Source organism: Conger conger, chromosome 7 (genome assembly GCF_963514075.1).
Source record: "Conger conger chromosome 7, fConCon1.1, whole genome shotgun sequence".
In the NCBI taxonomy this organism is placed as follows: Eukaryota; Metazoa; Chordata; class Actinopteri; order Anguilliformes; family Congridae; genus Conger; species Conger conger.
In genome coordinates this window covers 19,665,324-19,692,768 of record NC_083766.1, presented here as the reverse complement: position 1 = coordinate 19,692,768, position 27,445 = coordinate 19,665,324, and the positions used below count along the sequence as shown (strand labels likewise).

The following is a 27,445-nucleotide window of genomic DNA, read 5'->3' as shown; positions in this document are numbered from 1 at the left end:
CTTCCTACGTGACCATATCCTTCCAACAAATTTTGACCTATGCCCATGTTCTCGGCTATCAAGTATAATGTGAAGCATTTAATAACCTATTCTATTACTTTTTCAAAAGACAACGCAATACCCTCCTTTTAAGCATGACCAAACTTGAGTATCTTAAGACTTACCTGGTAAAACAAATTGAATAATTCCACTCAAGCCACCAGTTTGTATATGCACTCTATCCTATAGCTATACATACTGCCCTCCAGAATTTGCTAGCCTCAGGCAATAATTATTCAATTATATAGTTATTGTGATGCCATAGTTCAGAGGGGGGGGGGGGGGGGGGGGGGGGGGGGGGGGGGGGAGAGAGAGAGAGAGAAAGAAAAAAATAACTCAAAAACATTTTTTTCTGAAATAATGTTTTTCTTTAATGAAATTGGGAAAGCAGCAGCGGTTATTAATGGCTTTCTGAGAAATCAGGTGTAACAGGAATAATGCAAAAAATATCAAAATTAGATGTGTTTGTTCTGATACTTCACAGTTACTGTTGCTATGTAATGCTTGTATTCCGGTTACAAATATTTTTTAGTCTGTAACAGCAGCTGTATTCCCAATTCCCAAAATGTAAATTGTACGTACAGTTCTTGGTACATTGGTAGTTTTGGATGTACATTTATGCCTTCTAGAGTGAGATAACATCACTAAAGTAAAATTATAACTAAGAGGCTTAACATCAGAGCTTTCATTTGCAAATATAATCCTATTTTTTGTTCCTTGTGATTTCAGAAACTATGGAAACTAATATAAGATTAACTATAAATAAATCAGTCTCAAAAGAACAGCACCAACAATCTCCCCAGGGATAACCATATTTCCATGCATGGAAATAATTCAATGCTCACCACCAGTAAGTTAACACTTCACTAAAACGCAGTCAATGAAAGGGTGACTTGCAGTACTGCTTCACCTGCTAGCTAATGCCAGCATCAATGCCAGTGGCCTCCAATCCTGGTCCTGGAGAGCTACAGGGTGTGCTGGTTTTCGTTGTCACTCTGCACTTAACAAATCAATTGGAGTGAATGAATTACAGTTAACTAACGTCACCTGGTCTCAGCGGGGTGCAAAAACCAGCAGACCCAGTAGCTCTCAAGCACTAGGGTTGGAGATCAAGAATGTAGATAAATGTAATGAATGTAATGAAAGAGGAAGTGAGAACGTTTGCAGCAGGGAAGCATTTGGCTGTTACACAGGTGCAGCTCTGTAAGCGGTCTCACTGCTTCGCGCCATGGCTGCGCAGAGGTTCCTCTTCCTCGGTGGGCCCTGGTTCTGCCTCGGTTTCTGGTGCTGGTTCCGGTTCTGCAGCACTCTGGAGCTCCCGGGGTCCAGACTCTAGTCTGAACAGGGTGGCGGTTCTGCCCAGGACGGGGTTGGTCTCCTGCAGGGCTGAGATCCACTGGCCGAGAGTGGCCTGGTCCCCCCGACCCACCATACACATGGCAAAGACGGGGCCTTCCTCCACTACACACGCACACAGGAACACACAGGAACAAACAGACAGTCACACACACACACACACACACACACACTAATAAAGTGTGATTAGCAGCTAATCAGAGGACTTCTTTGCTCTGATGGAAGGAATTTCACACACACTTCCAATATTATATTCAGATGGCTTCTTCATTCATAGGCCATAACTGATCCATTTGAGCAGTCTTACCACTGACCAAGCCCACACACAGGACTATTTTCACAATATTCCCAGGGGGTCATTAAGGAATTAGTCAGTAAGGAATTAGGCCGGTAACTACAGTATCAAATGAATTCATTGGTATATTAAGAAACTTCCACTGGACTCGCCCCTGTAAAGCGAATAGCAGCTATCGGCACCAGACTTCACCTTCATCGACATCGAAGCTGTCGTCATCCCCCATGTCACGCTCCAGGTCCAGGTCCAGCTGCAGCGGGTAGAAGAAGCTTCGGTCAGGGTCGAAGGGCTCCTCCACCTGCAGGCCCACGTTATGGGGGGAAAGCGCATGACTCCAGCCCTGCTGTACCAAACTGCCAGCTCCAACACTTAAATACTTAGCCACTATTATTTCACTCCCCATAAATGTTGTGTTTTTGGATTGAATGGATTCAGCATAAAACTGAGAGAAGCTGAATTAGGAGGAGGGTCATCTTGGGCGAGGAGGTAAGAGCGGTTCAATCCCCCACCGTGGGTGTGTCAAAGCGTCCCTGAGTAAGACACCCAACCACTAATTGCTCCTGACAAACTGACTGGTACCTTGCATGGCAGCCTTTCACCATTGACGGGCACATGGTAAGCCTGGAGCTCACCTTCTCCTCAGGCGGCAGTGGATCAGCCCGCAGCACATAGTAGTAGATGCAGGTCTTTCTCAGCCACAAGGGGAAGGGGCCCTCCACAAAAACAGGTCTGTTGGTGCAGTGCTGGGCCAGCAGGGAGCGCTGGTCAGGACTCTGGATACCTGTCAGAGAAAGACCCAATCAGTCACAAGTGCAGCCATGGAAGAGGAGGTATGCTTAAGACTCCTATTGCACTGCACAGCCTATACTTAAGACTTCTTTATGAAACTTGTTTAGTTTGCAATAACCAATGCATTAGCGTGTTTTAGTATTTTGACCATTTGTCATTTCCTACAAATAAATGTTCTGAATAACAATATCTTTTTATAATATAAACAAAGTCAAAGTCAAAATTTGTTGTGGTCAGAGTTGTACACCATAAGATTGGGAAACACAAAGTAAGGAAGTAGGTGAAGGTGCTGTACCTACGATATACGGCTGTGACACCTCTTCCCCACTCTCAATCACATCTGTATAAGGTAACTACACAGGAGAGAAAAAGAAGTTTAAAAAAGAAGCGATCAACTGGAGTAGAAACCGTTATACCTGCTTCCCACACCTGATTTTTGTACATTGAACATCTTAAAACTTTTTCCTGAACGTTTGCTAACAGTTTGATAAGGTAGAGCTCTGCAAACAAAATGGCTCCCCACAGGGATGACCGAGGGAGAACAAAAGTTGACAATAATTTGGCTATTATAATGCACTTTAATCAATGTAGCATTCCTGAGGAATAGTGGCAACAAACACCTTCAAACCACAATACTGTTTATTCCTCCCCCTTCTCTGTAAATGCACTGACGTCGAAACGCCATTGGCTGTGGCAATTAGAACCACTTTTCAACCAATGAGCTTGAATTATTGTACCGTTACACAAAGTTTTGGTAGAGAGTGTCGGACCGTCAATGGTATATTTTGAAACCCGAATTTAAGGACTGCAAATGCAGGCAGAGGGAGAGTCAACATGCCAGTGAGCCTTCTTCAATGATAGGAAGGGATTTACAGTGGTCTTGTAACAATGTATTAACACAAAAAATCTTACCTATTGTACCTTTAAGAAGCTAATCCACTAGTTAACACTGTTAGACATAAGTAGCTTCCATTTGTATTAAAAAGGTGGCGAACTAAATATAATGTCATTGAAAATCACTATGCCCCATTCCTGCTGCAGAGCTGGAATCAGGCACTGGTTGCAGCTTGACCGAGAGGAAAGGTGAAATACTGGATTTTGGAGGACATGAGTCCACGCTTACCTGATACACAGTAACCTTTGCGTCCAGGTCAGCCGCTATACGGCTCAGGCTGAAGCGAGCCAGTTCTATGGGGTCCTGGGAAAGCTGGTGCGGGACAGGATAGGGGTTCAGGTTCTTGAACCTGGGGAACCAGTACATGAGTCGCTGGTACTTCCGCACGGGGTGGCTCTTCACCCCAAAAATCTGCACCAGAAGGACCTTGGTTTCCACATTGGGCATGAGTCCTGATGGTGAATAAAAAAAGGCCATTACTCTCCCTTATTTCCCAAATTATATGCCTTCAGCCCCCTATACTGCACTCATTTAGGCCCCAAATAAAACTCCATTATTTCCTGAATTATGTTTTTAGCAAGTTACTCTCCTTTAGAGCGGCACTACTCGAGTCCTAGTACTACGGCCCGCAGTGTCTGCAGGTATTTGCTTTGACCGTATGCTACACAACCTGATTTCACTAAATATTTTACCTGATTGGTCCAAATAAGCCAATTAGTGAAATCAGGTGGTGTAGCGCACGGTTGAAACAAATACCGACGGACATGGAGTTGAGTAGCGCTGCTTTAGAGTAATTAAGGAGCTGTTCATGTAGGCATGTCACAAAATGGCCGCCCACACACTTGTATCACATTAACGAAGCAGCCGCACAGACCGTGATTTTCCATTTGCTCCAGCACCTCGAGGCCACACTCCTGCTGTCGAGGGTAGTGGTTGTACATTCGCTGGATGAAGTTTCGGGGGACGAAAACCTCCTTGGGGAAAATGTCCAGGAGCTTGTTGTAGACCGCAATGTCACGCTCTACCCCAAATTCCGGCATCTTCTTCAAAGCAGCGTAGATGAACTCCACGTGCCCGCGGCGTCGGACGTCCTGCTTTACGAAGGCGTCCAACACGCGGTTGAACGTGGCCTTGGTCCTGGACATCCGGGCCACACGCTCAAACAGCTCATCGTGGGTGACCAGAGATTTATCGCGGTCCCCCTCATGTCCAGATTTACCCCCATAGTCCTTATCGATGGGTTGGATCTTAAGAAGTGCCCCAGTGCCATGTAAACTCCTTAGTGAGTGCTGGGAACAAAGAGGGTATTTTAATGAATATACCTAAAAGAAATTAAGAGTTGAATATAGCACTAACTGCCATCACAGACTGAAAGTTGATCTTCATAAAATAATCTGCTGTCTGCAATACAATACAATAGTGCTCAGGTTACATCAAAATGCTGTGTAAAAAATACTGGGGTCAGTGTATTCCAAAAGCATCAGAAACATGTTCACATCTACGCAGTGGGCTTATATTCATGGAGAACACTAAGTTTCAGCGGCGGATTTATGCAAATGTTGGAGAAAGCGCTCACCTGGACAGAACAGCTGTGCATGAACGGGGAGCGTGCATGAGGGGATCGAAACAGAGCTGCAGTCGGAGCAATGGCCCTGAGACACAACGTCAGGGCCTTTACATTCTTTATCCGTAAAAGACAGGGAGCGGAGTTCATGGTCGATGCATCACGGTCCTTCAGTTGTCTGATATCCTGCAGCCGGCTTGCTAGTTAAATGTAACAGTGTACATGAATAAAAATAAAAATAAATCATAAACAGGATTTGGTACTGCCTTTCGTGGATTATTACTGCAGATGGAATCTGGTTCAGTAAATGACATCACAAGCCATCCAGCTCAAGTATTGATCTGCCAATCAGTATTACACTAAACCAAATGCAAACAATTCTTAGCGTGTTTGAACAATATAATGAAGCGTTTGTTCATCTACATTACTACATCATCAAAATCTACATTACAACGATTAATTTAAAGAGCAAGCTCATGTATTTATAGTGAGCGTGTTAAGTCTGATAAGTTAGCCAAGACACATGTCATTATTGAGGCTTAATCATAGCTAAGGTTACCTAACTAGCTACATTACTGATATGGCCCGATTACAATCTAGACAGTAGTTAGTAACAACAGGCACTAAATATTTCAACAATTGTGTTTTATAAAAGGACTTACGCTAAATGACCACAAGCTTCATCTCCGTTAGCTAGAGCAACCAATCTCCTTCAGAAACATGGGCATCGCCATTACTTCACCGGCAGTTCTTCTGGGTGCCGGCAGCTAAGATTTTCCCCCTAGAACTTTGGAACCTAAAAAGTAGTTCCGCCTGCCCGCCTAAGTAAAATGCTCGTGTGCGAGCAATTCGTAGTGTTACCACACGATGGCATTTGGCCATAATAGAAAAGGCCCAGCTTAACTACACGTTTATACGCACGCATGCATAACAAAGAATTTGACTGCATAAGCTTGAAAGTACCGTGTCGTTTCCCCTAAAATGTTTTTACAATGAATTCTATCCACAAGTGCCAAAACTGGATTTGCAAGATGTGGTAGCTGAAGCAACGTCTACAGGGGCGTCAAACGTTGTTCCCTAGTTACAACAAAGATGTTAAATAGATAAGATGCAAAGCTGACAGGATGATACATTAATTAATTATAAATTAATTTCGCGTTGACTCAGAAAGTTTTTTAACGACAGCGTTATCGGTGCCTATAATGCGGAGGTAGCTGCTGACTACCAACAAACTTCAGCCAAATGTGTTTCCCACCTCTGCGCTGAGCATTTCCTGGATCTGGGTCTTTGAGTGCATGTTGAAAGCGAATCAATTTTCTGCAGCATGAACTGCGATGAGTTTCAGCTCTTGAGTTAACCAGATTCAGTAGATACCTTTGCAGCTCCTCACGCGAATTAAGAAGTTGTCCTTGAGGGTAATACATTGGCCAATGTTTAAAAGAACAGGATTATTGCAGCGCTTGCTGTCAACGGACATTGGTTATGAGTGAAAACACCACATTTTAGACTGCGAAATCAACGTAAAAAATAGAAATAGAAACTTAAATAAAAATCGGAAGGAGCAAAACACGACAGAACCATGGATGGGTTGGAAAATAGTTTAGGTAAGTTTATGCAATCTTGTATTTTAAAGACAATATTGTGGCTAATTTAATAAATTCGATTAATATCAATGGCTATAACGTTGCATCACAATCGCACAGACTCTTACTTTCAAAATCCATGTGGGCGTACTTGCTATCGATACTGCTCATGTAGCTTGCTGAACCGATTTGCTCGACTGCAAATTTGATCAACATTTGTAATTTACAGTAGGATACATATGTAGCGAATTTATGTGTTTTGTATGCACATTCGTTGGCGGTTGTTGGGCGAACTTGGGGATGCGATTTAGGCTACTTTGTTGTCTTTTCGGAAGAGAGTTGGGGCATTTCAGTTCGGGCATTTAGAGTTGTTTGTGCTGTTGTGCATCGTTGCATCAACCTTACAGTGTTTCATTACAGGGACACTTCTTTTCACACAATTAGTAGGACCTGTTCCCCAGAAAAATAACGTTTGAGTTCTTGCGTGGGCTACGTCATTTAACTTTTCTATCTATTTACACATGTAATTACAAATTCTAAACGACATCCAATATGTGACATACCGAATGACGTCTACCGTTTTTTTGGGTTTTTTTTTTTTTGCATTCAAGTAAAGAATGGCCAATGTCCGTGCTGTGACCGAGAAAAAGAGAAGCCACCTGTTACTATGACACTTCGATCTATCACTCAGTGTTTTGACATGGTCCGAAGTGTCTGCCTATAGTTATTCCCTTATCACAGTGGGGGATCCAGTAAATGCTTGTGAGGCCATTAAATGTGATTGTTTTCTATTGCATAAAATGTGTATTTGATAAACATCCCATTCCAATCAACGACAACTATCTGCTGGCTACTTCGGCAGTTCAATGTGTCCCAACCAAACCCTGGTTTTAATTCGATTTGATGTTACTGTAGCGATCAAGCCTATTATCAGCTGTGTCCATGCTTGTGCATTGGCTGGAAAGAGGAAGTGCAAAACTCTACGGGCGGGTAGTTTGCCTCCATCGAACTTTTCGGAGACAGGGTTGTGCAGCTGCCAGCTGGTAAAACGTTTGGGATGAAGAATGGAATTGAATTCTGCACACGACCTTGTGTTTTCTTGTTTATTGGTTTGTGAAAACTGTAACTTACTACGCAGAAGAATGTCACCACTTCACTAAGCTCACATGCTAAGCTCTCAATCAAAGTTAGGAAATAGTTCTATGTTTATATTTCCTTGTCATCCCAGTCGTTTTTTCATCATTAAATCACAAAGAAAAGTGCAAAACACAAGCACATTACAAGATACAAAGTGCAATACCATCTAGAAACATCAAGTTGACAGATCAACAATAGCATACAAAATAGGATATTATATACAGCAAAATTGAGTATCAATGTAAAGCTGTCCAGATTCACATGGCTTTTCCTAACGTGTATGTATGTACACACTTGAATAGGCTATTTGAATTGGAGGAATGTGCAATTGTTATAAACGCTTTCTTTGGACGCTTTCGTGATGGCACAGACTACTATCAGCTTTCAACGTCTCCGGTAGATGAAAGATGATAGTCAAATACTCCGTTCCACAGCCTACGCAGTCTACCAGCTGTGCAGAACTGCACTTCAGTGGACAGTTAAGCTGCTTAGAGGACAGTCCTGTCTGACTGAAGCCCTTCTTCTCTGCACAGTTGCTAAAACGTTGTCATTCTGCAATGGTCACCTTTTAAAACATGACTAGAAGTACATGAAAATTAGCAATAGGGGGGTCTGATTCATTGGTCAGCCTACTTAGTTTCGTACAAATGGAAGAGATGACAGAAAGACTGGTGGATTACACCGACCTTTGTGAATACTAAGATTGAGTCTGCAGATCAGATTTTTCATGAAAATAATTTGTATTTATGCACAAATCTCGATGTAGGCTATCTCTAGTTCCGCTGATTCAATAGCCCACAGAGCGTTGGTCAGCCTGCAGATGTGAGTGCCTCTAAATCTGTTTATGGGAACACTGTAAACAGTGGCTTTGTGAAATAATTTGTGAAAATTTTCCCATGACTGTAGTCCTGTAACTCCATACACACACACACAACTTCCATTTGGTAGCATGTTCAGTGATCCCATTCTTACTTTTGGGATCAGAAGTTGTGAAAGTAGTGTTAATTTCAGAAAGGTTATCAGGATAATAACCTTCTCTTTTTGACAGGCCAATGTGACTGCTGAGATATGATGATCTCTGCGACAGAAGCCCTCTTCACATAAGCGCGTTTCTCTCTCTCTGATGAGAGTCTCTAGTGCAGAACCGCTCTCTGGGAGTGCATCCCTCTTGCTTTCTCCCAAATAACAAAAGAAAAGTGAGTCTCTCATTGCGTTTGTTCCCTCAGTGGCAGGAAACAGGACAATGAGGCCGTGTTGGCACATGTCAACTGTTGATCAGCTTGAAAGTCATAGTAGAATGGCTTTGAGGGCTACATAATGCAGGGAAGACAGAAGAGCTGAGCTGGAGCTCATTTGTATGTAAGTGAAAGAGATTTTTTTCAGAATATGTCAGGCTCACAATACATGGCCTCCCTTTTTTCCTGGGCAGATCTCAGCAGTTGTCAGTTCAAACAGCTGGATATTTGCTGAAGCACTCCCAAGTTAAGTACTGTGCTTGAGGGTGCAAAAGGTGTGCTTTGCCAGGGCTTCAAACATCCTCTGTTTACAAGCCCAGTTCACTGCTCACTGCTGTAGATTGTTTTGCACAGGATCTGTAGACAGGGTCTATTGCAGGGATCATCGAATCAAGGTCTTCGAGGGCCAAGAACTTCTAGTTTTCCACCCTCCCTTTACCTGGGATTCAGGTGTGAAGTCAGTTTGGCCAATCAGTAGCACTAATAGTTCAGCTATTTACCAGTGAGAAAAGAAAACCCGGACTGGATTTGGATTCAAGGGAGATTAGATGATGGGATATTGTCTTTGTTTTATTGACAGACTTGCTCCAGAAGATTGCCTTACTCAACTGTTAAGTCATGTGTAGCATCAGTCATAGCCCTGCATAATTACACATGTAATTACACCACCAGACTGTGCTGTAGAATTGCACCACTGTAAGCTGTATGTAATTACACCACCAGACTGTGCTGTAGAATTGCACCACTGTAAGCTGTATGTAATTACACCACCAGACTGTGCTGTAGAATTGCACCACTGTAAGCTGTATGTAATTACACCACCAGACTGTGCTGTATAATTGCACCACTGTAAGCTCGGAGACCACCACAGTCTCAGATCTGTCTCAGATCTACATACGGCTCAAACCTAATGCATAAACCTCATGTGTCTTGGTTGTTCTGGTTTTTACATTACTGTTATTTAGCTGATGCTTTTATCCAATGCAACCTACAATCAATTAAACTAGGCAGGGGACAATCCCTCCTGGAGCAGTGTTGGGTTAAGGGCCCTGCTCAAGGGCCCAACAGCTGCACATAACTTATCATGTCCACACCAGGGCTCGCACCACCAACCTTCCCAGTCATGATCTCAGTCATGCACCTTAGCTACTAGACTACATGCTGCCCCTGGTTTGCAAGTGAAAAAAGTTGTACTTTCTGTGATTGTATCTCCTTGTGTTTCCATGTGGCTTTGTTAAAATGTGTGGTTGATATGCGTGTGTCAGAGAGAGTGAGAGAGAGGTGGGGAAAAAGAGTCAGCAGAATCTCACCCTGAACACTGAATGAATAAATAGTACAGGCCAGAGAGGCCAGCCTTTAATCTCACACACTTCACACATGCTAAAGATATGAAATAAACTTTCTCCACAAAAACGTGATTACTCCCAATGTACCCATTCCTCCCATAAGCCCTGTGTACTTTACACCACTGCAAGCTCTGTGTTCCAGAGGTACAAGGTACAGGTTCACGTCCCTGTAAACTGTATATTTATAGTGGTGGTTTGGTCGTTGTGTACAGTGATGTTCAGTTGGCTCTGCACAGAACTACCAAACCATTCCTGTAAACTCTATATTTATAGTGGCAGTTTGGTAGTTGTGTAGTGACGTTCAGTTGACTTGGCTCTGTACAGAACTACAAAACCATCCCTCTAAACTCTATATATATAGTGGTGGTTCGGTAGTTGTGTACAGTGATGTTCAGTTGGCTCTGGATAGAACTACCAAACCATCTCTGCAAACCCTATATTTTTAGTGGCGGTTTAGTAGTTGTGTACAGTGACGTTTGTGTGCGTTGGCTCTGTACAGGATGTGGTGGCGAGATTACAGGCGCACGATTGCGCAGGGGACTGGCGACGCTCTCGGAGACGCCACACAGGAAACGGGGTGGGCGTCAGGTGGGCAGAGAGCGTCAGGAGCAGTGGGCGCGTCAAACATGGCTGCCTGTCACAGCGCCCCCTCCTGGTCAACACCTCCTCAGACATGCAGAATTTTCATCCTGTAGAGCAGGGATGGGCAAGTCCAGTCCTGGAGGGCCGGAGTGTATGCAGGATTAACTCCAGTCCTGGAGGGCCGGTGTGTGTATGCAGGATTTACTCCAGTCCTGGAGGGCCGGTGTGTATGCAGGATTTACTCCAGTCCTGGAGGGCCGGTGTGTGTATGCAGGATTTACTCCAGTCATGGAGGGCCAGTGTGTATGCAGGATTTACTCCAGTCCTGGAGGGCCGGTGTGTATGCAGGATTTTGCTGCTGCCAGTTACCGTGGGTTAATCAGCCAATTAGCCATATGCACCATGACCGATTCACTCGTAAATTAGACCATAATAAAATGCTGCAAGACAAGAACATTGGTCTACATTACAGTTATTTAGCTGACACTTTCATCCAAAGTCACTTACAATTGATTAGAAGCCGGGGCCAATCTCCCCCGGAGCAATGTGAGGTTAAGGTCCTTGCTCAAGGGCCCAACAGCTGTACAGATCTTCTTGTGGCTACACTGGGGCTTGAACCACCAACCTTTCAGATCCCACTTAAGCACCTTAGCCACTAGGCTATCAGTCAGAACTATTACTGTCAGAATATATGCATCCCATGTCACATAGATCCAGCACTGTCTCACTGTAGCTTTGAAAGGAATTTCCACTGCCACGGATAAGATAGCAATCCTGTGTATTGTATTCTTACCTGCAATTCCTTCAAAATAAACCCATTTCAAGATACAATTTCCTGACGGTTTTCTCATGTTTCAATGCTAGACAACCCAGTCTACAGCAGGCACATAGGGCCTGGTTGACTAAGACCTTTCAGCACACACAAACCTAATAATATGACTGGTGCAAAAACAATGGCCATGACCAGTCATTGGTTTATGTGTGCCAATAGGTTTAGCACATGTTAATTTACATGATTCTTAGTAAATCAGGCCCGTACTGTTACTACCACAATATTTCTTTCAGAGCAGAGGCCCTTATCTGGGCTAGCACACACAGAATGGTGCTGTGTGTTGTTTTTGATCAAAGCTCAGTTTGTGTTGGATCTAATCCCATGCAGCAAATGTTCTATAACAAGGCAAAGTAGGATGAGTTTGGAAGTAGAGGTGGGGGTGGGGGCGAAAAATGTAACTACTTGAATGAGTGATTGCTATAGAAAGAAGTATCCAAGGCAGTGCAGTAAAGATAGTTATCAGTTTTGAGAAGAACTACTCTGTGACTCATGTGTCTGCATTAACAGAACAGGAAGTACAAAGACTTCCTCCTGGTCAGAAATAAGACCAGACTGCAGTGCTTGTGGAATTTAAGCGATAACCAAAAGGTGATCATTTCTACAGTTTTAGAACATTGAGTGACAGGGACATGTATGTCTTTCAGTTGAGTGGAATGTGTGCAAGTAATGTTTCAACAATACAAATTATATACAAAATATGGCCAGTTAGGCTATATGCTTATTTCTGTATAGCAGTTTTACAGTGAGATGTTTTAAGAACCACTGCACCATTGCAGGAATAAACCTTTTGAAAATGTTTACAATAACATGGGGATGTAAATACAATGCATTTTGTATAGTTGGAAAAAAACTACAAACCTGTTAATAGGCGAACATGTTTTAGTTGTTACAGTTGAAAATATATTTTTAATTGATGGTTTACAGTGTGAAATTATGTATACCACTGAGGTTCAATGCTAGTGCATAGACCTCATGTGTCTTGGTTGTTTTGATTTGCAAGTGAAATACGCTCATAGAAAGTAGAGTCAATCTCTGTCTTCCCCACATGTCTCTGCTCAAATGTGTGTGAGAGAGATGGAGAAAAAGGGGAAGAATAAACAAACAAAAACCCCTCAAAAAGAACAGAAGGAAAGCAACCACAAAAAACTGACCATTTCCTTTAAAAATGCCGTACATTTTAATTTTGTATAATGTCAATATATGCTGATTAACTTGTGGAACACGTGCTCAAGCTTCTGTGTGTGACAGATATCGGCTAGAAGTCAATTTCAGAGGAAATTTCTTTCCGAAAATGTAATTATTCCGAATGTAACCATTGTTTTCATAAAATGAGGATCAACCTTGCCTCTTTCAGAGGTGAGATTGCACATATGTGATTAGAATGCTCCCACACAGAATAGTCTAACGCTGAGGTAACTATCACCACTGGGAATCGAAGGCAATGGAGTCCTAGAACACTAGAACTACTCTTCAAAGGGTTAGAGAGGACAGGAATATTTTGGAAACCCACTGCTCATTGCAGAGGAACAATAATAAAACAATTATTATTGAACGGTAATTAATGTAATCGATTATAGCTTACATTAAGGTGAATAATCACTTTTATTTATTACTATTCATTTTTATTTGCCCCTCAGTAATAATCATTGGCATACGCCTCTTTAACTTCAATCAAATTGCCTTGAATACTACACTATGTTAGTGCTTATCAGATCTGATAGGATTTGACAATATGCGCAGCATAAGCCTTATCATATTAATAAATCAATTTGAACTGTATGTAAGAGAGAAGGAAAGAGTGAACTGTGGAGAGGAAAAGTGAGGAAAAGTTAGATGGATTTAGTGAGAGAGTGAGAAAAATGGAAAAAAGATTTGAGCTGAGAGTTGATTCCAGCTTTCACTGAAACCGCAGGCATGCTGTCCAGCTGGCATTCTGCTTCCTGTGTGAAACAGGAAAAAGAGAAGTGAAAATGCCACCGTTCTCGTGTGCTCACAACGGTAAACCCCCGCCACCCGCCACAGTGTTTGTTTGCAATCAAACGGCCACCTGCCTCAGTAAGCCAACGAATGCGTCATGAGCCTGTAGCCTAGTGGCTAAGGTACATGACTGGGACCCGGAAGGTTAGTGGTTCAAGCCCCGGTGTAGCCACGATAAGATCCACACAGCTGTTTGGCACTTGAACAAGGCCGTTAACCTCACATTGCTCAAGGGGGAATTGTCCCCTGATTAGTCGAATCAACTGTAAGTCCCTTTGGATAAAAGCGTCAGCTAAATTATTATTATTAACCCATTGCGTGCATCAGTGAACCCTGCTGTTTGTGTCAGCCGTTACGCCGAGCAGTAAACGCTGTTATGTCAGTAAACCTTACGGTCAGGGAATATCATGTGATCCCTTCTCTTGCCAGTTAAGTCCCTTTACAAAAAGATAGCCAAACAACAAAATGAACTAACCAGATTTTAGTGATTATTTCACAATGTGACTTAAATTCTTGCGTTGGAAGGTTCAGTAACTGAACAGATCCTTGTGAAACACGAGGTTATTTGTTTGATTAGGCTGGGAATGCTTGGTGAGGGTGAGTTCCCACTTTTGGCCTGGGAAAGTTAACACATATCCAATATCTCAGCACTGTGGTTAGGTTCTGCATATCTGTTTTCGTGCACCCTGCAAATATTTTGAAGGAGGAGAGGCCACAGTAAAAATGTTCTTGTACTGCCAGTGAAAAGCTTTCAGGAGTTCCACATTAAACCCAGACATATTCTGTTACATTGGGAAATAATGGGGACATGGCTCAGAAGACTCGTGAAAGACCATGTGAACAAATGTCGCAATGTTTCGATGTGAATAAGCTTGAACGTTTCGTGTACATAGCGTGTGTATTTGAATGGTTCAAAGGTGGTAAGTACTGCTTTAACACTGATTTACAAGTATACAGTCATAGAAACTGAATTACACCTCTACTGTATTGATATGAGCTCCTTGACTGGGTACCCTGGTGTAAAATCCAGCTATGACCAGCTTGAAATACCAGCTACCAGCTATTTCAAAGCATAGCTTGAGCTGGTCAAACCATGTTGAGTATGGAGCTGGCCTACCGGGTCAACAAGCTACCAGCTGTTTTATCCCCACGTTGGCCCCTGCTTTGTAGTCAAATAAAAACGCTTTGGATAAAAACTTCGACTAAATCACTGCAATGAAGTAGACTCACGATATTGGGCCTTCTCTGGGTGCACACTCACACTTTCACTGTGGAAACCTTGCTGTGATGTGGCTAAAACATGTTGCCAAAGCTGTGAACCTCTGTACAGTGCAGGCGGGCAGAGATGGTTGTCCTACACACATAATCAGCATGCAGAGTCAATCAGGCTGCGGCTTTCTCGAGAATGCGCTGGCAAGCCGGCTGGCCCCAAAAATAGCGAAACTGCTCGCTTTGTGCCACGGCGGCTAATTTCATAGTGCTTCTTTAGCAGACTTGGCAGTGGTGGGTACACACCGCGGGGATGCGTTCCTGACTGCAGCACTCGGATTTGCTGGGATCATCGGGGCGCAAAAACCGTCGCGCGCGTGTGTTTGCTGTTGTGAGTCGCAGTCGAAAATAAAGGTACAGAGGAGGTACTGTACATTAGTGTCCTATAAAAGGAACATATTTCTCTGGAAGTACAGTAATTCTCATCAAACGAGGACATCGTCACCACTCACTACACGACTGCCATGTGAATAGAGTATTGGGGAAATGTACCCTGAAAGTACAGGAATGTAATATTTGGGTAATAATGAGTGACTTTTACGAGCAAAAAAAGGAACCCATTAATTGTATATTACTGGCTAGGGGTACAAGTATATATATACCTATAGGGCTTTAAGGATTTATATGTTTTTAGTTACTTTTCGTTCCTTTATTTGGTAGGGAAAAGACGGTAAATGCCGCAGAGCTTTGTTTGAGTTTAAAGTTTTTTGGCTGACCACGGGTCGACCCTGTTGTAAAATCCAGCGATGACCAGCTTGAAATGATTGAAACCTAGCTTGTGCTGTTTCTGAAAGTAGCCTCCAGCGGTTGCGCTCACCCTAGATGCTGTCCAAAGTGGCTGTGACGGGGGGTGGGGGGTGGGGGGTGGGGGGTGCAAGAAAGAACCAGCAGTGCGTTTCTGGCTCTCACGGCCTCCACCTCACCCATGCAAGCCCTTCAGAAAGACCAGAGGATCCCCAGCCCTGCTCTATCTGCGTGACCTGCTGTCTCTTAATGCGTTTCTGTTGCGCAGGGCGCAGCGCATCTGATGTGGTTAGTTGATGAGAATGTTCTGCATTTGGGGTGGGGGTGTTGGGGAAATGTCAGACACACTTCCTGCCCCCTCCGCCACAACTCGCCCCTCAGTGAGACTCTATGGCACACTCTCACACACACATAAACTCTCACACACACACACACACACACACACGCTCTCACACACACACACACACACACTCTCACACACACACACACACACTCACACACACACACTCACACATGCCCGCACACACACACACACACACACACACACACTCTCTCACACACGCACACACACATACACACACACTCACACACACCGACACACACGTGCGCACACGCACTCACACACACACTCTCACACACACACACACACACACACACGCACACACACTCACACATGCCCACACACACACACACACACATACACACTCTCACACACACACACACACACACACACACACACACTCACACACACCGACACACACACACACACAACATTGCTCAGATGGGAACAATATGCTCAGCCAGTCTCAGCCCCTCAGTTTCGCCTGCAGCCTGGAGGATGTTGGAATGTACTGGCTGGCTGGCAGGGCATGGGAGGGCATCTTGGCGCACACCAAAGAGCTCATTGTGTCTTGTGCACGCGGGACAGTACATAACCGGCCCTCTGCGGTGAGACGGCTCAGGCGAGCTCTGAGCCTGACGGGCTGCTTTTAAGCCACGGCAGAGCGGGTTTTGCTGGTGGTGCTCAGGGGCCTCCGTATACCATTTAATGACAGTTACATAGCCAAACAGTTACATTTCATTACATTACAGTTATTCTATCCAAAACGACTTACGGTCAGGGGCCGATCCCCCCTGGAGCAATGTGGGGTTAGGGGCCTTGCCCAAGGGCCAAACAGTTGCACTGATCTTATTGTGGCTACACCGCACATGCTACATAGGTGCAGTGCTATACAGTGCTACACGCAGTAAATTGCTGACTGAAAAAACGCATTCTGCAGCTCTGCCCATTTTTTATATCTCTCCCATCTCTGCTGGAAAACATACTGTCAGCCAGTGAGGTTGCCGGAAATAGTATGTAGGGGTAACTTGAGAGAAAATTAACCAAATGCACAAAGTACCAGCTTGGCTTTCAGCAGTTACTGCGCTCACTGATTCTATAAACATTTGTTTTGTTCTGTTCTGAATGGTGAAATCAGTTGTAAGTGCTTGGTGCATCTTCACCCTTTTGCAGGTGTGCTCTTGTGTTATACATTCTTAACGTCAGGAGTACTCTTTGGTCTCAATGCCTCTAGAGAGGTTGTGTGCTACTTGTATTTCTTGTATTGCTATTGAATAGCTGAAACCTCAAGCTGTTTTTGGCGACAGGATGGTTTTTTTAACCCTTTTAACACCAAAAGCATTTTTTGAGGAACACTTTGGCAGCTCTTTTCTTTGTCACGGAATGCATGTCACAAAATACTTTAATTGAACCACATCATTTGAAAATCTTTTTGCATGAAATTGTTATTTGGTTACTCTCACCCTGGGGCAAATTCAGTAACTCAAGAAATATATTTTGTATTTTCCACTCAATGCATCGCATAACGCTGAAACGTGTGATGTAATCTCTTTCTGCATGAGTAAGTCTGCTCTGCATGCTAGTACCTAAAGAAAAAGTACAATGTGATGCAATTGTGGTTAACGGCTGAGTTCAGGGTCACCCCACCCAGAGTATGAACCCAGGTCCTTCTGGCAACATGTGTGCCCCACTGCTTTGCCAGCTCTCTGTGTCCTGAGGGCTTTAGTCATTGTGCAAGGCACTAAAGCTGTCAGACCCACGGTCTGTAAAAGGCAGTTCCAGCAAATTCCAACTGTGGCACTATAATTTAGCATGCCCTGACATGCATTGTTTTCGTTTTTTTCCGAAGAGGGTCTGAACTTAATTGGTTGTTGAGTTTGTGGATGTGGGAATTGAGCGCGATTTGTCCTGCGCAATCGCCAGTCGGCCCACTCATCAGCTAAGGTAGAGAGATGAAACACCTCCCATTTTCGTTCTAAACACCCTGACACCTATCGGCGAGGTGCTGGCCAAACCAGGCTCTGCTCATGTTGTGGCTGGGATGTGGAGTGTTACTGCTGGGTGTGTTTTGTGGTTTTTTGTGGTTTTGTTGGAAGAGACTGTATAAAGGGCATGAGTCAGAGCAGTAAAACACAAATTGAAGTTTGCCCTTTGACCTCGTCCCATAATGCAGTGTTATCGGTATGAGCAGCTGGAACAAGGCAGGTGTTGGTACAGTGTTGGGATTGTGCGTGTGTGTGTGTGTGTGTGTGTGTGTGTGTGTGTGTGTGTACATACTGTACGCATGCACTCAGTGAGCACTTTATTAGGTATTCATTAGGCGACATGGCTCAGGCAGTAAGAGCAGTCGTCTGGCAGTCGGAGGGTTGCCGGTTCGATCCCCCCCTCCGGCTGTGTTGAAGTGTCCCTGAGAAAGACACCTAACCCCTAAATGCTCCTGACGAGCTGGTCGGCGCATTGCATGGCAGCCAATCGCCGTCGGTGTGTGAGTGTGAGTATGAATGGGTGAATGAGAAGCATCAATTGTACAGCGCTTTGGATAAAGGCGCTATATAAATGCCAACCATTTACCATTTACTTATTTTTTGGCTTATTGGCCTATCTACTTAGAGGTTTGATGCATTGTGTGTTCAGAGTTGCTCTTCTGCATACCACTGTTGTAATGCGTGGTTATTTGTGTAACCTATCAGCTTTGAGCAGTCTGGTCCTTCTCCTCTGACCTCTCTCATTAAAAACTTTTTGCCCACAGAAATGCTGCTCACTGGATGTTTTTTGTTTTTTGCTCCATTCCCTGCAAACTCTGGAGACTGTTGAGCATGACAATCCCAGGAGATCAGCAGTTTTTAAGATACTCAACCCACCCTGTCTGGTACCAACAATCATTCCACGGTCAAAGTCACTTATATCACCTTTTTACCCCGTTCTGACATTTGGTTTGAAAAACAGCTGAACCTCTTGACCATGTCTTGACCTGAACCCCTTTACCATGTCTGCTAAAGACAAATCCCTGTCCTCATCTTCCTCGACCTGTCGGCCGCCTTCGATACAGTCAACCACAAGATTCTGCTCTCATCGCTGACTGGGATGGGTGTCACAGGATCTGCACTGACATGGTTTTCCTCCTACCTCTCTGGTTGTTCCTACCAGGTGACTTGGAGGGGCTCAGTCTCTGACCGCCACCCCCTACAAACTAGAGTCCCACAGGACTCAGTTCTTGGTCCTCTCCTCATCTCTCCATACACCATGCCTCTTGGTTCTGTTATCTCTTCCCATGGCTTTTCTTACCATTCTCACGCCGAGAACACCCAACTCTTTCTTTCCTTCCCCCCCCAATACCCAGGTCACAACACAGATCTCTGCCTGCTTGGCTGATATCTCTGCCTGGATGACTTCCCACCACCTGAAGCTTAACCTTGCCAAGACTGAGCTTCTCTACATCCCTGCTGAGTCCTCTCCGACAATCAACCTCTCACTGATTGTTGAGGACTTTGTAGTATCCTCCTCCCACACGGCCAAGAATCTTGGGGTGACGCTTGATAACCGTCTCACCCTGGCTCCACATGTATCCTCCACTGCCAGAACCTGCAGGTTCTTCCTCTGCAATATACACCGTATCCGACATCTCCTGACGGAGAAAGCCACCCAGCTCCTAGTCCAGGCACTCGTCATTTCCCACCTGGATTACTGGAACTCCCTCCTAGCCGGTCTCCCAGCTTGTGCCATCAAGCCCCTCCAGCTGGTCCAGAATGCTGCAGCCCGCCTAATCACCAGTCAGCCCAGGTCGGCTCATGTCACCCCGCTCCTCATTGGCCTCCACTGGCTTCCTATTGCCGCATGCATCCACTTCAAGGCCCTAGTGTTGGCATTTCAGGCTGTTAAGGGGACTGCCCCACATTACATACAATCCTTAATCACTCCCTTCTCCCCAGCTAGACCACTACAAGCACCTGGCGGTCGAGCTGCATGTTCACGCTTGTTTTCCATTCTGGTTCCTCAGTGGTGGAATGACTTGCCTACCATGGTCAGGACAGCTGAATCCCTCCCCCTATTTCGACGCAGACTAAAAACACACCTTTTCAAACTGTACGTTAGTCCTCCCTCCTGATCCCCCCCCCCCCCTTTCCAATATCCCTCTTGTCTAACCCAAAAAAAACAAAAAAAACAAATTTGCACTTACGATGACTGTATTTTTTGTTTAGAACAGCACTTCATGTGTATTTTACTAGTTATGGATGTGATGCTTTAACTTATGGAAGAACTTATGCACTTGTAAATCGCTTTGGATTAAAAGCAAGTCATTCCACCACTGAGGAACCAGAACGGAAAACAGGCGTGAACATGCAGCTCGACCGCCAGGTGCTCGTAGTGAGGGAACCACAAGGCGACCAGAGCTGGCAGACCGGGGTGATCTAGCTGGGGAGTAGGGAGTGATCAAGGATTGGATGTAAGGTGGGGCCGTCCCCTTAGCAGCCTGAAATGCCAACACTAGGGCCTTGAAGCGGATGCGTGTGGCAATAGGAAGCCAGTGGAGGCCAATGAGGAGTGGGGTGCATTTATGCATTTAGGAGGAGTGCATTATGCATTTAGTTGCTGCCACGTGATTGGGTGATTACGTGTTGGCCTTAACAAGCTGTTGTAGAGGTCTACCTAATAAAGTGCTCACTGAGTGTATGTACGCATGAGGGTATGCACCCCTCTGTATGTGCATGAATGTAATTGAATGTATATGGTGCACTGGGTATGTGAGTGTGTGTATACATGGTGTGCCAGCAGTAAAGCTGCAGGTTGTGTGTGTGTATGTGTGTTGCAGGACGCAGAAAGGGTTTCCATTTCAGCCTGCAGGTTCGGACACACAGATGTTCTGGGTTGTAAGCGCTAACTCTGCACCAATCAAAGCTAGAGTATGAGTGGGAAGATACATTCCGCTGCAGTTCAAACACATGCCTGTCCTAATCTAATCTGCAAACCCTACTCCCTCAAAACATGAGTATGTACACACACTCTCATGCAGGCATACACTTATAGACACACAAACAAAATTTTCTACAATCTATGACACAAACACACATGCAACAGTGTACATATACACTCAGTTTTTCACACATGGACACACACGCATACACAGACACTTTTTCCCATTCCAAAATGTAGCTACCCAGAAAGTACACTAATGTTCCCTTTGGGTACAAATGAGTACCTTTTCCAAGGTAAAAATGTATTATATATTGCTGACTAGGGGTACAGTTTTATTTACCTATAGGGTCTCGCCCCAGCGACAAGCATTTGCACCTTTTTAGGCACTTTTTGTACCTTTATTTCTGAGAGTGTACATTCAGTACCAGCTGGTTCATTATTCTGAGGAGTAGTCAGGGGAAGATTGCTCTTCCTGATGCAGAATCATGCAGGTTTTACTCAACCCATGTGCGTAATGTTTTTCCCAGTTCTCTATTCGCATGGCGGTCCTGTAGTGTGTGTTTACGTCCTCATTAACGACAGTAACAGCAGCCTTGAGCAGCGCAGTAGCATAGCGGTTATGGGTCTGGGCTTGGGATCAGAAGGTAGCCAGTGGGAATGCCAGACCAGGCTCTGCCAGTGGGCCACTGACCTTAACCACTGCAATAAAATTGCCCAGATGTACATATCCACAGCTTTACAGGAAGAGGGTTTTTTTGCCAGGGAAATGTGTAATGGCCCAAATCCCTTTAGGCTTTTAACAAAGCTATGGTTGTTATGCAATGTCGATTTTTTTTATATCCATTTGCTGTAGTTTTGGTACAGTTCCTTACAGTTCCTCAACAAACAATTGATTCAACCAAGCAGTAATGTGGGGTGAGGGGCCTTGCTCAAGAGCCCAACAGCTGCATTATGGAACCACTAACCTTCCAGGTCACAATCAATCATGGCTGCTCGTCATTGGTTCACACATAAGTCACGTTGAGGTTTGCTGCTCTCTGTGCATACCTGCACAGCTGTGCTGGGGTCAGTTCCCGGACTCCCCATCTACCAGCACACTGCATCCATCAGCTCTCCCCACTGTACTGGGATCAGCTCTCAAGTTTGCAGGTGTTTTGGAGGAAATTTGCAAAGGTGGTCACAAATTACTGCAATTTACATGTTCCATGTTGGTGATTGGAAGGTGTATTTACTTTAAATTAAAAAGCTATTTTAATGAAAACTGTAAGATGCATGTTTAAATATTGCTATGGGTATTAGACCCTCATCTTGTGCTCAATTTCACATTAACACAAAAAAGCAGTAGGCTGTTTCGGAATATGGGGCAGCACACTGAAGCATTTGAATAGGCTTTCATGTTTTTCACCATGGAAAAATCCACCGGTAAGGATAAATTAGATCCTGGCCTATATGGGTTGATTAAATGTTCGCTTTTAAAATTCATATTACGAATTTAACAAAAATGGGATCTGGTTTTGCAGTGCCTGGAACAGGACCTGCTGTTAGACTCAGTCCCAGCCTCAAATTACTGCCACGCTATCCCACAGGAATGCTGTCCGATCTGTTGTCTTGATACTGGGAATGAATAGCGGAAACTGACCAATGGGAGTTAGCGTTGGCCTGGAGGAAGCCACATTGGGCGTGGGAGCCTTCTAGCTGGGCTCCCCCCTGAAGAATAGTGGCTTAGTTTCACACGCGGTGGAGTTAAAGGCCAAAGATCCAAAGCAGTTGAGTGTCAGTTATACAGAATGACAAACATTTTCTTCTCATTTCCCGATGGAAAACCCAACTTCCTGTTTATGTTGGTTCACTTCCTTTTGATTCTGGACGGCTTCCTGCTTGTAGTGGTTGACAGCTCAAGTCTATGGTTGACAGTGTGGGGAATGAAAATTAAAAAATTGCTAAATGGTTATACTGTGTAAAAATCTGTGTACACAGTTAAACAACAAATTTGGGGGGAGGGGTAATCTAAATGTGGCGCATTTCAGTTTGCACTGACATGCTAGTACTTGTATAGCCAAGATGGGCTTTTTCAAGTACAAAGCCATAGAGCAAATATAAGAGCACAAATCACGGGAAAGCACTATATGATGGGTAGTACAGAGCAGACAATGCGATGCTGCTACAAGGTTTGGTGCAGTCACTGACAAGTGTACTTACTGGTTTTACAACAGGCCCAAAACGGCACTTCCATTCTTTGCAAAGCATTTTGTGATAGGTCAGTTAGTTTTTTTTCAAACCAGACTCCTACCATTATCACTGGGACATGCTGATCAAGGAACATGCACTGCTCTCAAAAAGTATTCGCCCCTCCATGATTTCCTCTGTTTTTGCATATTTGATATACTGAATGTGTTAAGATCTTTAGGTAATGGATGGATGGATAGATGGATTTGTTTTGATCGTCCTCGCAGATAACGTGTAAGAACATGGCAGTGCCCAGGCCAGTTTTCTTTGCTCGCTCTCCCACTTCCTCTTGTTTTGAATTAGTCTTTCAGCAATCGGCTGGCAGTTGGAAGGTTGGTGGTACTTTCCGCAACCCTGGGTGTGTCGGAGTGTCCCTGAATAAGACACCTAACTCCCAATTGCTCCCAATGAGCTGGTTGGTGCCTTGCATGGCTGCCTATCACCGTTGGTGTGTGAGTGTGAGTGTGAGTGTGAGTGTGAGTGAATGGAGGCGCCCTTTGTAAAGCCCTTTGGGGAAAAAGGGCAATATAAATGTAGTCCATTCAGAATATAACCATTGGAGAGTCTTGTTTGGTTGTTCTCGGGCCCCATTGACCGTCTCTTCCCCCGTCCCATGCAGACGACACCTCGGCAGATGGCAGTACCGAGTTCCCTGACCGGGTGTCGCAGATGGAGCTGCGTCTGCAGGCGCAGGAGGACGAGATTACGCTGCTGAAGTCGTCCCTGGCTGACGCCCTGCGCATGCTGCGCATACACGGCGAGCAGATCCCTCTCATCAAACAGCACCTCATCGCAGGTCAGTGCCACGGCATCCCAGACTGTTTTTATTAAAACAATAAGTGCCTCAGGTTAACCTGAAGACAAATTTTACTGGGGCGACAATGGCTCAGGAGGTAAGAGCAGTCGTCTGGCAGTCGTGTATTTTGTATCCATGGCAGTGGAAATTTCTTTCTAAGCTACAGTGAGAAAATGCTGAATCTACTATAAATGGCAGGCATTTATATAACGCCTTTATCCAAAGCGCTGTACAATTGATGCTTTTCCATTCACCCATTCATACACACACTCACCGACGGTGATTGGCTGCCATGCAAGGCACCAACGAGATTGTCAGGGGCAATTGGGCGTTAGGTGTCTTGCTCAGGGACACTTTGACACACCTCCGACTGCCAGGCGACTGCTCTTACCTCCTGAGACAATGCCGCCCCAGTACAATTCATCTTTAAGCTAAAGCGAGGGGTTTTCTCGCTGCGGTCACTAAAGATCCCATGACACTCTTCGCAAAGAGTAAGGGGGTTCCTCAGTGTCCTGGCTAAATTCCCAACCTGGCTTTTTGTACCTTTATTTCTGAGAGTGTGTCTGTCTTCTGTCTCTGCATTTATGTCTGTGTTCTTATCTGTCTTTCTCTCTGTCTGTCTGTCTGCCTGTCTCTTCCATTCCTCAGTGAACCCTGCCGCGGCCCGGGCCCTCAACCATGCCTGTTACACAGATGGTTTCTCCCGAACCCGCAAACTGTCCAGCAACTCTGTGACTGACGGAATCCGCCTCTCAGCATCCAGGTACCGCCCAGAGCAGAAGAACAGGATGGGGTGTTGGGTGGGGGGTGTAGCAGGGTGAGCTTGGCTAGTTCGCCCATCAAAGCATGGTGAAGTACAGGAAAACAGGTGACCGTGACAATGCTCCCTGATGACATAACCCTCAAAATTCAAAAACATTGTTGCCCTTGGCTAGAGGCGAGTTTGCCTTTAGCTGACTGATAAAGTGTTTGTCTATGAAATCTTTGGACGAGTGAGGGGCTCGGGTTCAAATCCTCCCTCAGACTCTTTAACCCATCACACAAGCAGGGGAGGAGTCAGTATGCTAACTTGTGTTGCATATTGACAGCAATACTTGTGTATTTGCGTTGCATATTGACAGCAATACTTGTGTATTTGTGTTGAATATTGCCAGTAATTTACAGTGGCCGGCGCTATCATCTACAGTGTCCGTCACTCCAGTATAGTGTTTTACTAAGTCAATGATAACAATATGGTAAAAGTACTGGCTCTACATTTTTACAACATGGAAGCACTGGTAAACTTGACTTTTGTGGTTTCAAAACGTGGGTAACATAACAGGCACTTGGTCCATATTTTTCAATCAGGCTAAAGACGCATAGCTCCACACCGTGGCAGCTGTGCTCTTTCAGGGGCTTGAGTTCCTAAATTAGAGCAGGGTTGTGAACTGCGAGCAGCTGGAAGAATTAAATTCAGAGTGAAACGCAAGTTAGAGCAGCACTAGCTTCTATGATATGGCATATAATACACAAGTGAAACAAATCTTTGTGCCTCTGCATGACAGGACATTGATTAGGATGAGAACTGAAAATTGACAGACATTTTATTGAAATATATGTCCACTGGTACTCAATGATGTAAAATCTAAATCAAAATTGTTTTCCTGGAAGTGGAAGGAGAATTGTATAATTTTTTCAGAATTTGTATTTTTTAAGCATGTTTGTGTGGTTATTGAGAAGTTGATGGAAAAGCTACATTTCATTTCACTGTGACTTTATGGTCGAGCTTTCATCAGAAAGCTGGAGAAACCAGGACAGAATGTAGTATAGGAGGTGATTCGTAGTCCTGAAACGTAATCCTTGTGCCTCAAGATGTCTTTTTCTTTTCCCGCTATGTCCCCTTGGTCTCTATGGGGGCGCTCTCCACATCACCCGCTGTGCACGCCCCTCTAGCCCAGCGGCTCAGCCAGGGGTGGATGAACTCTCGAGGGGTGAGGGGACCTCGTTCAATCCCCTAAATCAGAAGGTGGGGGCTTCCACTCAGAACAGGGCCACACAGACGGAGTGGACCGTGCCCAGTCAGCCCTCGGGGAAGGAGAAGGTGCAGCTGGCCCAGACCCGGGCGGTGCTGAGCCTGTCGCTGGAGGATGCGCTCCACCCTGAGGAGGTCCTGGAGAAGCTCCGAGGGGTGGAGGAAGAGCGAGAGGAGGAGGAGGTTGGGACACAGGAGGAGCCGAGCTTCACCAGTTTGGTGGAAGAGCCTATCCAGCCCACCTGCTTCAAAGGACTCTCGCAGGTTGGGTCCCTCCAGGAGAGCCCGGCCCAGCCCAGGAGAGACTCCCCGGAAGGGCTCAGCGAAGCTAGGGCGGCACCCTCCCCGACACCCGGAGCTGCTTCCCCTGCCCCCCGCGCCCACCCCCTCTCCTCCGTCCTGGAAGGGGAGAAGACCCCGCTGTGCGTCCCACCGAATGCTCCTCACTGCACCTCCTCTACCCCCTCAATAACGCCACCTGCTCAACCTCCTCTGCCAGATACTACACCTCCTCTACCGCCTCCGCCGAACCTCCTAAAGCACCTCTCTCTCCTCCCCTGTCTCCAACTGTCCCTTCTCCACCAGGGCTCTATAGCACTCCCATTTTGGGAACATTTGCCCCTAAAAATCTGATGTGTGCTAACTGGAAAAATCATTTAGGAGCACGATCTACTAATTGGGACGCAATAACCTGCTCCTAAATCTTTCGATTTTGGAGAACATCTGCTCCTCGGGAGGACACATGTTTGTGTAGAGCCCTCTCCACCAATTTTCTGTACACTCTCAGAAATAAAGTGACAGTGGAGGTAAATTTCTGTTCTTCTAGGATCCAATTTCCCAAATGTAGACTGGAACTACAGTAATGTTCTCTTTGAGTACAAATGTGTACATTTTCCCTGCAAATAAGATGCAAATTAATAATATATTGCTGGCTAGGGGTAGGTACAGTTTTATGTACCTACAGTATAGGGTACCACCCCAGTGACAAGCATTTGTACCGTTTTAGGCACTTTTCGGAACTTTATTTCTTAGAGTGTAGCTCTCCTACCCCTTCTTCCTCCTCCGGGACGTCCTGCTCTGGCCTCCTGATGACGTCACAGTGCATGCATGCCAAGAAGGCGGAGCCTTCCTTCCTGACGTGACGTGAAGCGGCTGAGCCGTGTTCCCTGCGTGTGTAGCACACGGGTGGCATTGTTTTCACATTTAGCTAGTGGCGTGTGTGATAACCACAAGTCGCTCACTGTGTAAAAGAAATCACTAAATTCTTTCTCCGTTTATGTGGCGGGAACTGCTTTGAATGTCATTGGTTACAATAATATAAATGCCAAGGAACAATTAAGGAGAGGCATATTTGCGGGAGAGCATTAGATTACGAGAGCTTAGCTTAGAGAAGTTGAATGGATTGGAACGTTTAGCTTGGGGCTGCAATTTATACAGAGCCCTTTCACTGGTTGACTGTGTTATTAAACTGCGTGCCTCAGTAAGGGGCCTTGTCAACACGCCCATTCCATGGAG

The 27,445-nt window shown here is 45.1% G+C and overlaps 2 protein-coding genes across 6 annotated transcripts in view; one reads left to right on the top strand and one right to left on the bottom strand.

The window, feature by feature from the left end:
* Positions 1-384: 384 nt before the first annotated feature.
* ecsit (ECSIT signaling integrator) lies at positions 385-5,745 on the bottom strand. Of its 3 annotated transcripts, none has more exons than XM_061249194.1 (8): positions 5,601-5,745; positions 4,951-5,138; positions 4,249-4,663; positions 3,603-3,826; positions 2,775-2,832; positions 2,323-2,471; positions 1,883-1,988; positions 385-1,500 (listed from the first exon to the last, which is right to left on the bottom strand). In XM_061249194.1, exons 2-8 carry the CDS (start codon positions 5,086-5,088, stop codon positions 1,253-1,255), a joined length of 1,338 nt encoding a protein of 445 aa, XP_061105178.1. In that variant the 5' UTR covers positions 5,089-5,138; positions 5,601-5,745; the 3' UTR covers positions 385-1,252. The 3 variants fall into 3 exon arrangements, with proteins under 3 accessions (XP_061105178.1, XP_061105181.1, XP_061105180.1); XM_061249197.1 differs by having other exon boundaries at positions 1,883-1,940; XM_061249196.1 differs by having other exon boundaries at positions 4,951-5,134; positions 5,601-5,743.
* A 221-nt stretch (positions 5,746-5,966) lies between these two features.
* The window catches only part of eml3 (EMAP like 3), a 45,464-nt gene continuing 23,985 nt past the window's right edge, over positions 5,967-27,445 (top strand). Inside the window, exons 1-4 of one of the 3 annotated variants that reach the window (XM_061249192.1) lie at positions 5,967-6,542; positions 23,743-23,919; positions 24,568-24,682; positions 25,852-26,352. In XM_061249192.1, coding sequence (XP_061105176.1) covers positions 6,518-6,542; positions 23,743-23,919; positions 24,568-24,682; positions 25,852-26,352 — 818 coding nt within the window. In that variant the 5' untranslated portion in view covers positions 5,967-6,517. The remainder of the gene's footprint in view (positions 6,543-23,742; positions 23,920-24,567; positions 24,683-25,851; positions 26,353-27,445) is intronic. The other 2 variants (XM_061249191.1, XM_061249193.1) reach the window with 2 other exon arrangements.

Bases quoted from the DNA above. Each gene is read 5' to 3' on its own strand.
- ecsit (XM_061249194.1), bottom strand. From the start codon at position 5,088: ATGAACTCCGCTCCCTGTCTTTTACGGATAAAGAATGTAAAGGCCCTG. The intron at 4,664-4,950 runs GTGAGCGCTTTC...CTTTGTTCCCAG, and splicing joins TGCACAGCTGTTCTGTCCAG to CACTCACTAAGGAGTTTACA. The intron at 3,827-4,248 runs GTCTGTGCGGCT...ATTCACCATCAG, and splicing joins GGAGCAAATGGAAAATCACG to GACTCATGCCCAATGTGGAA.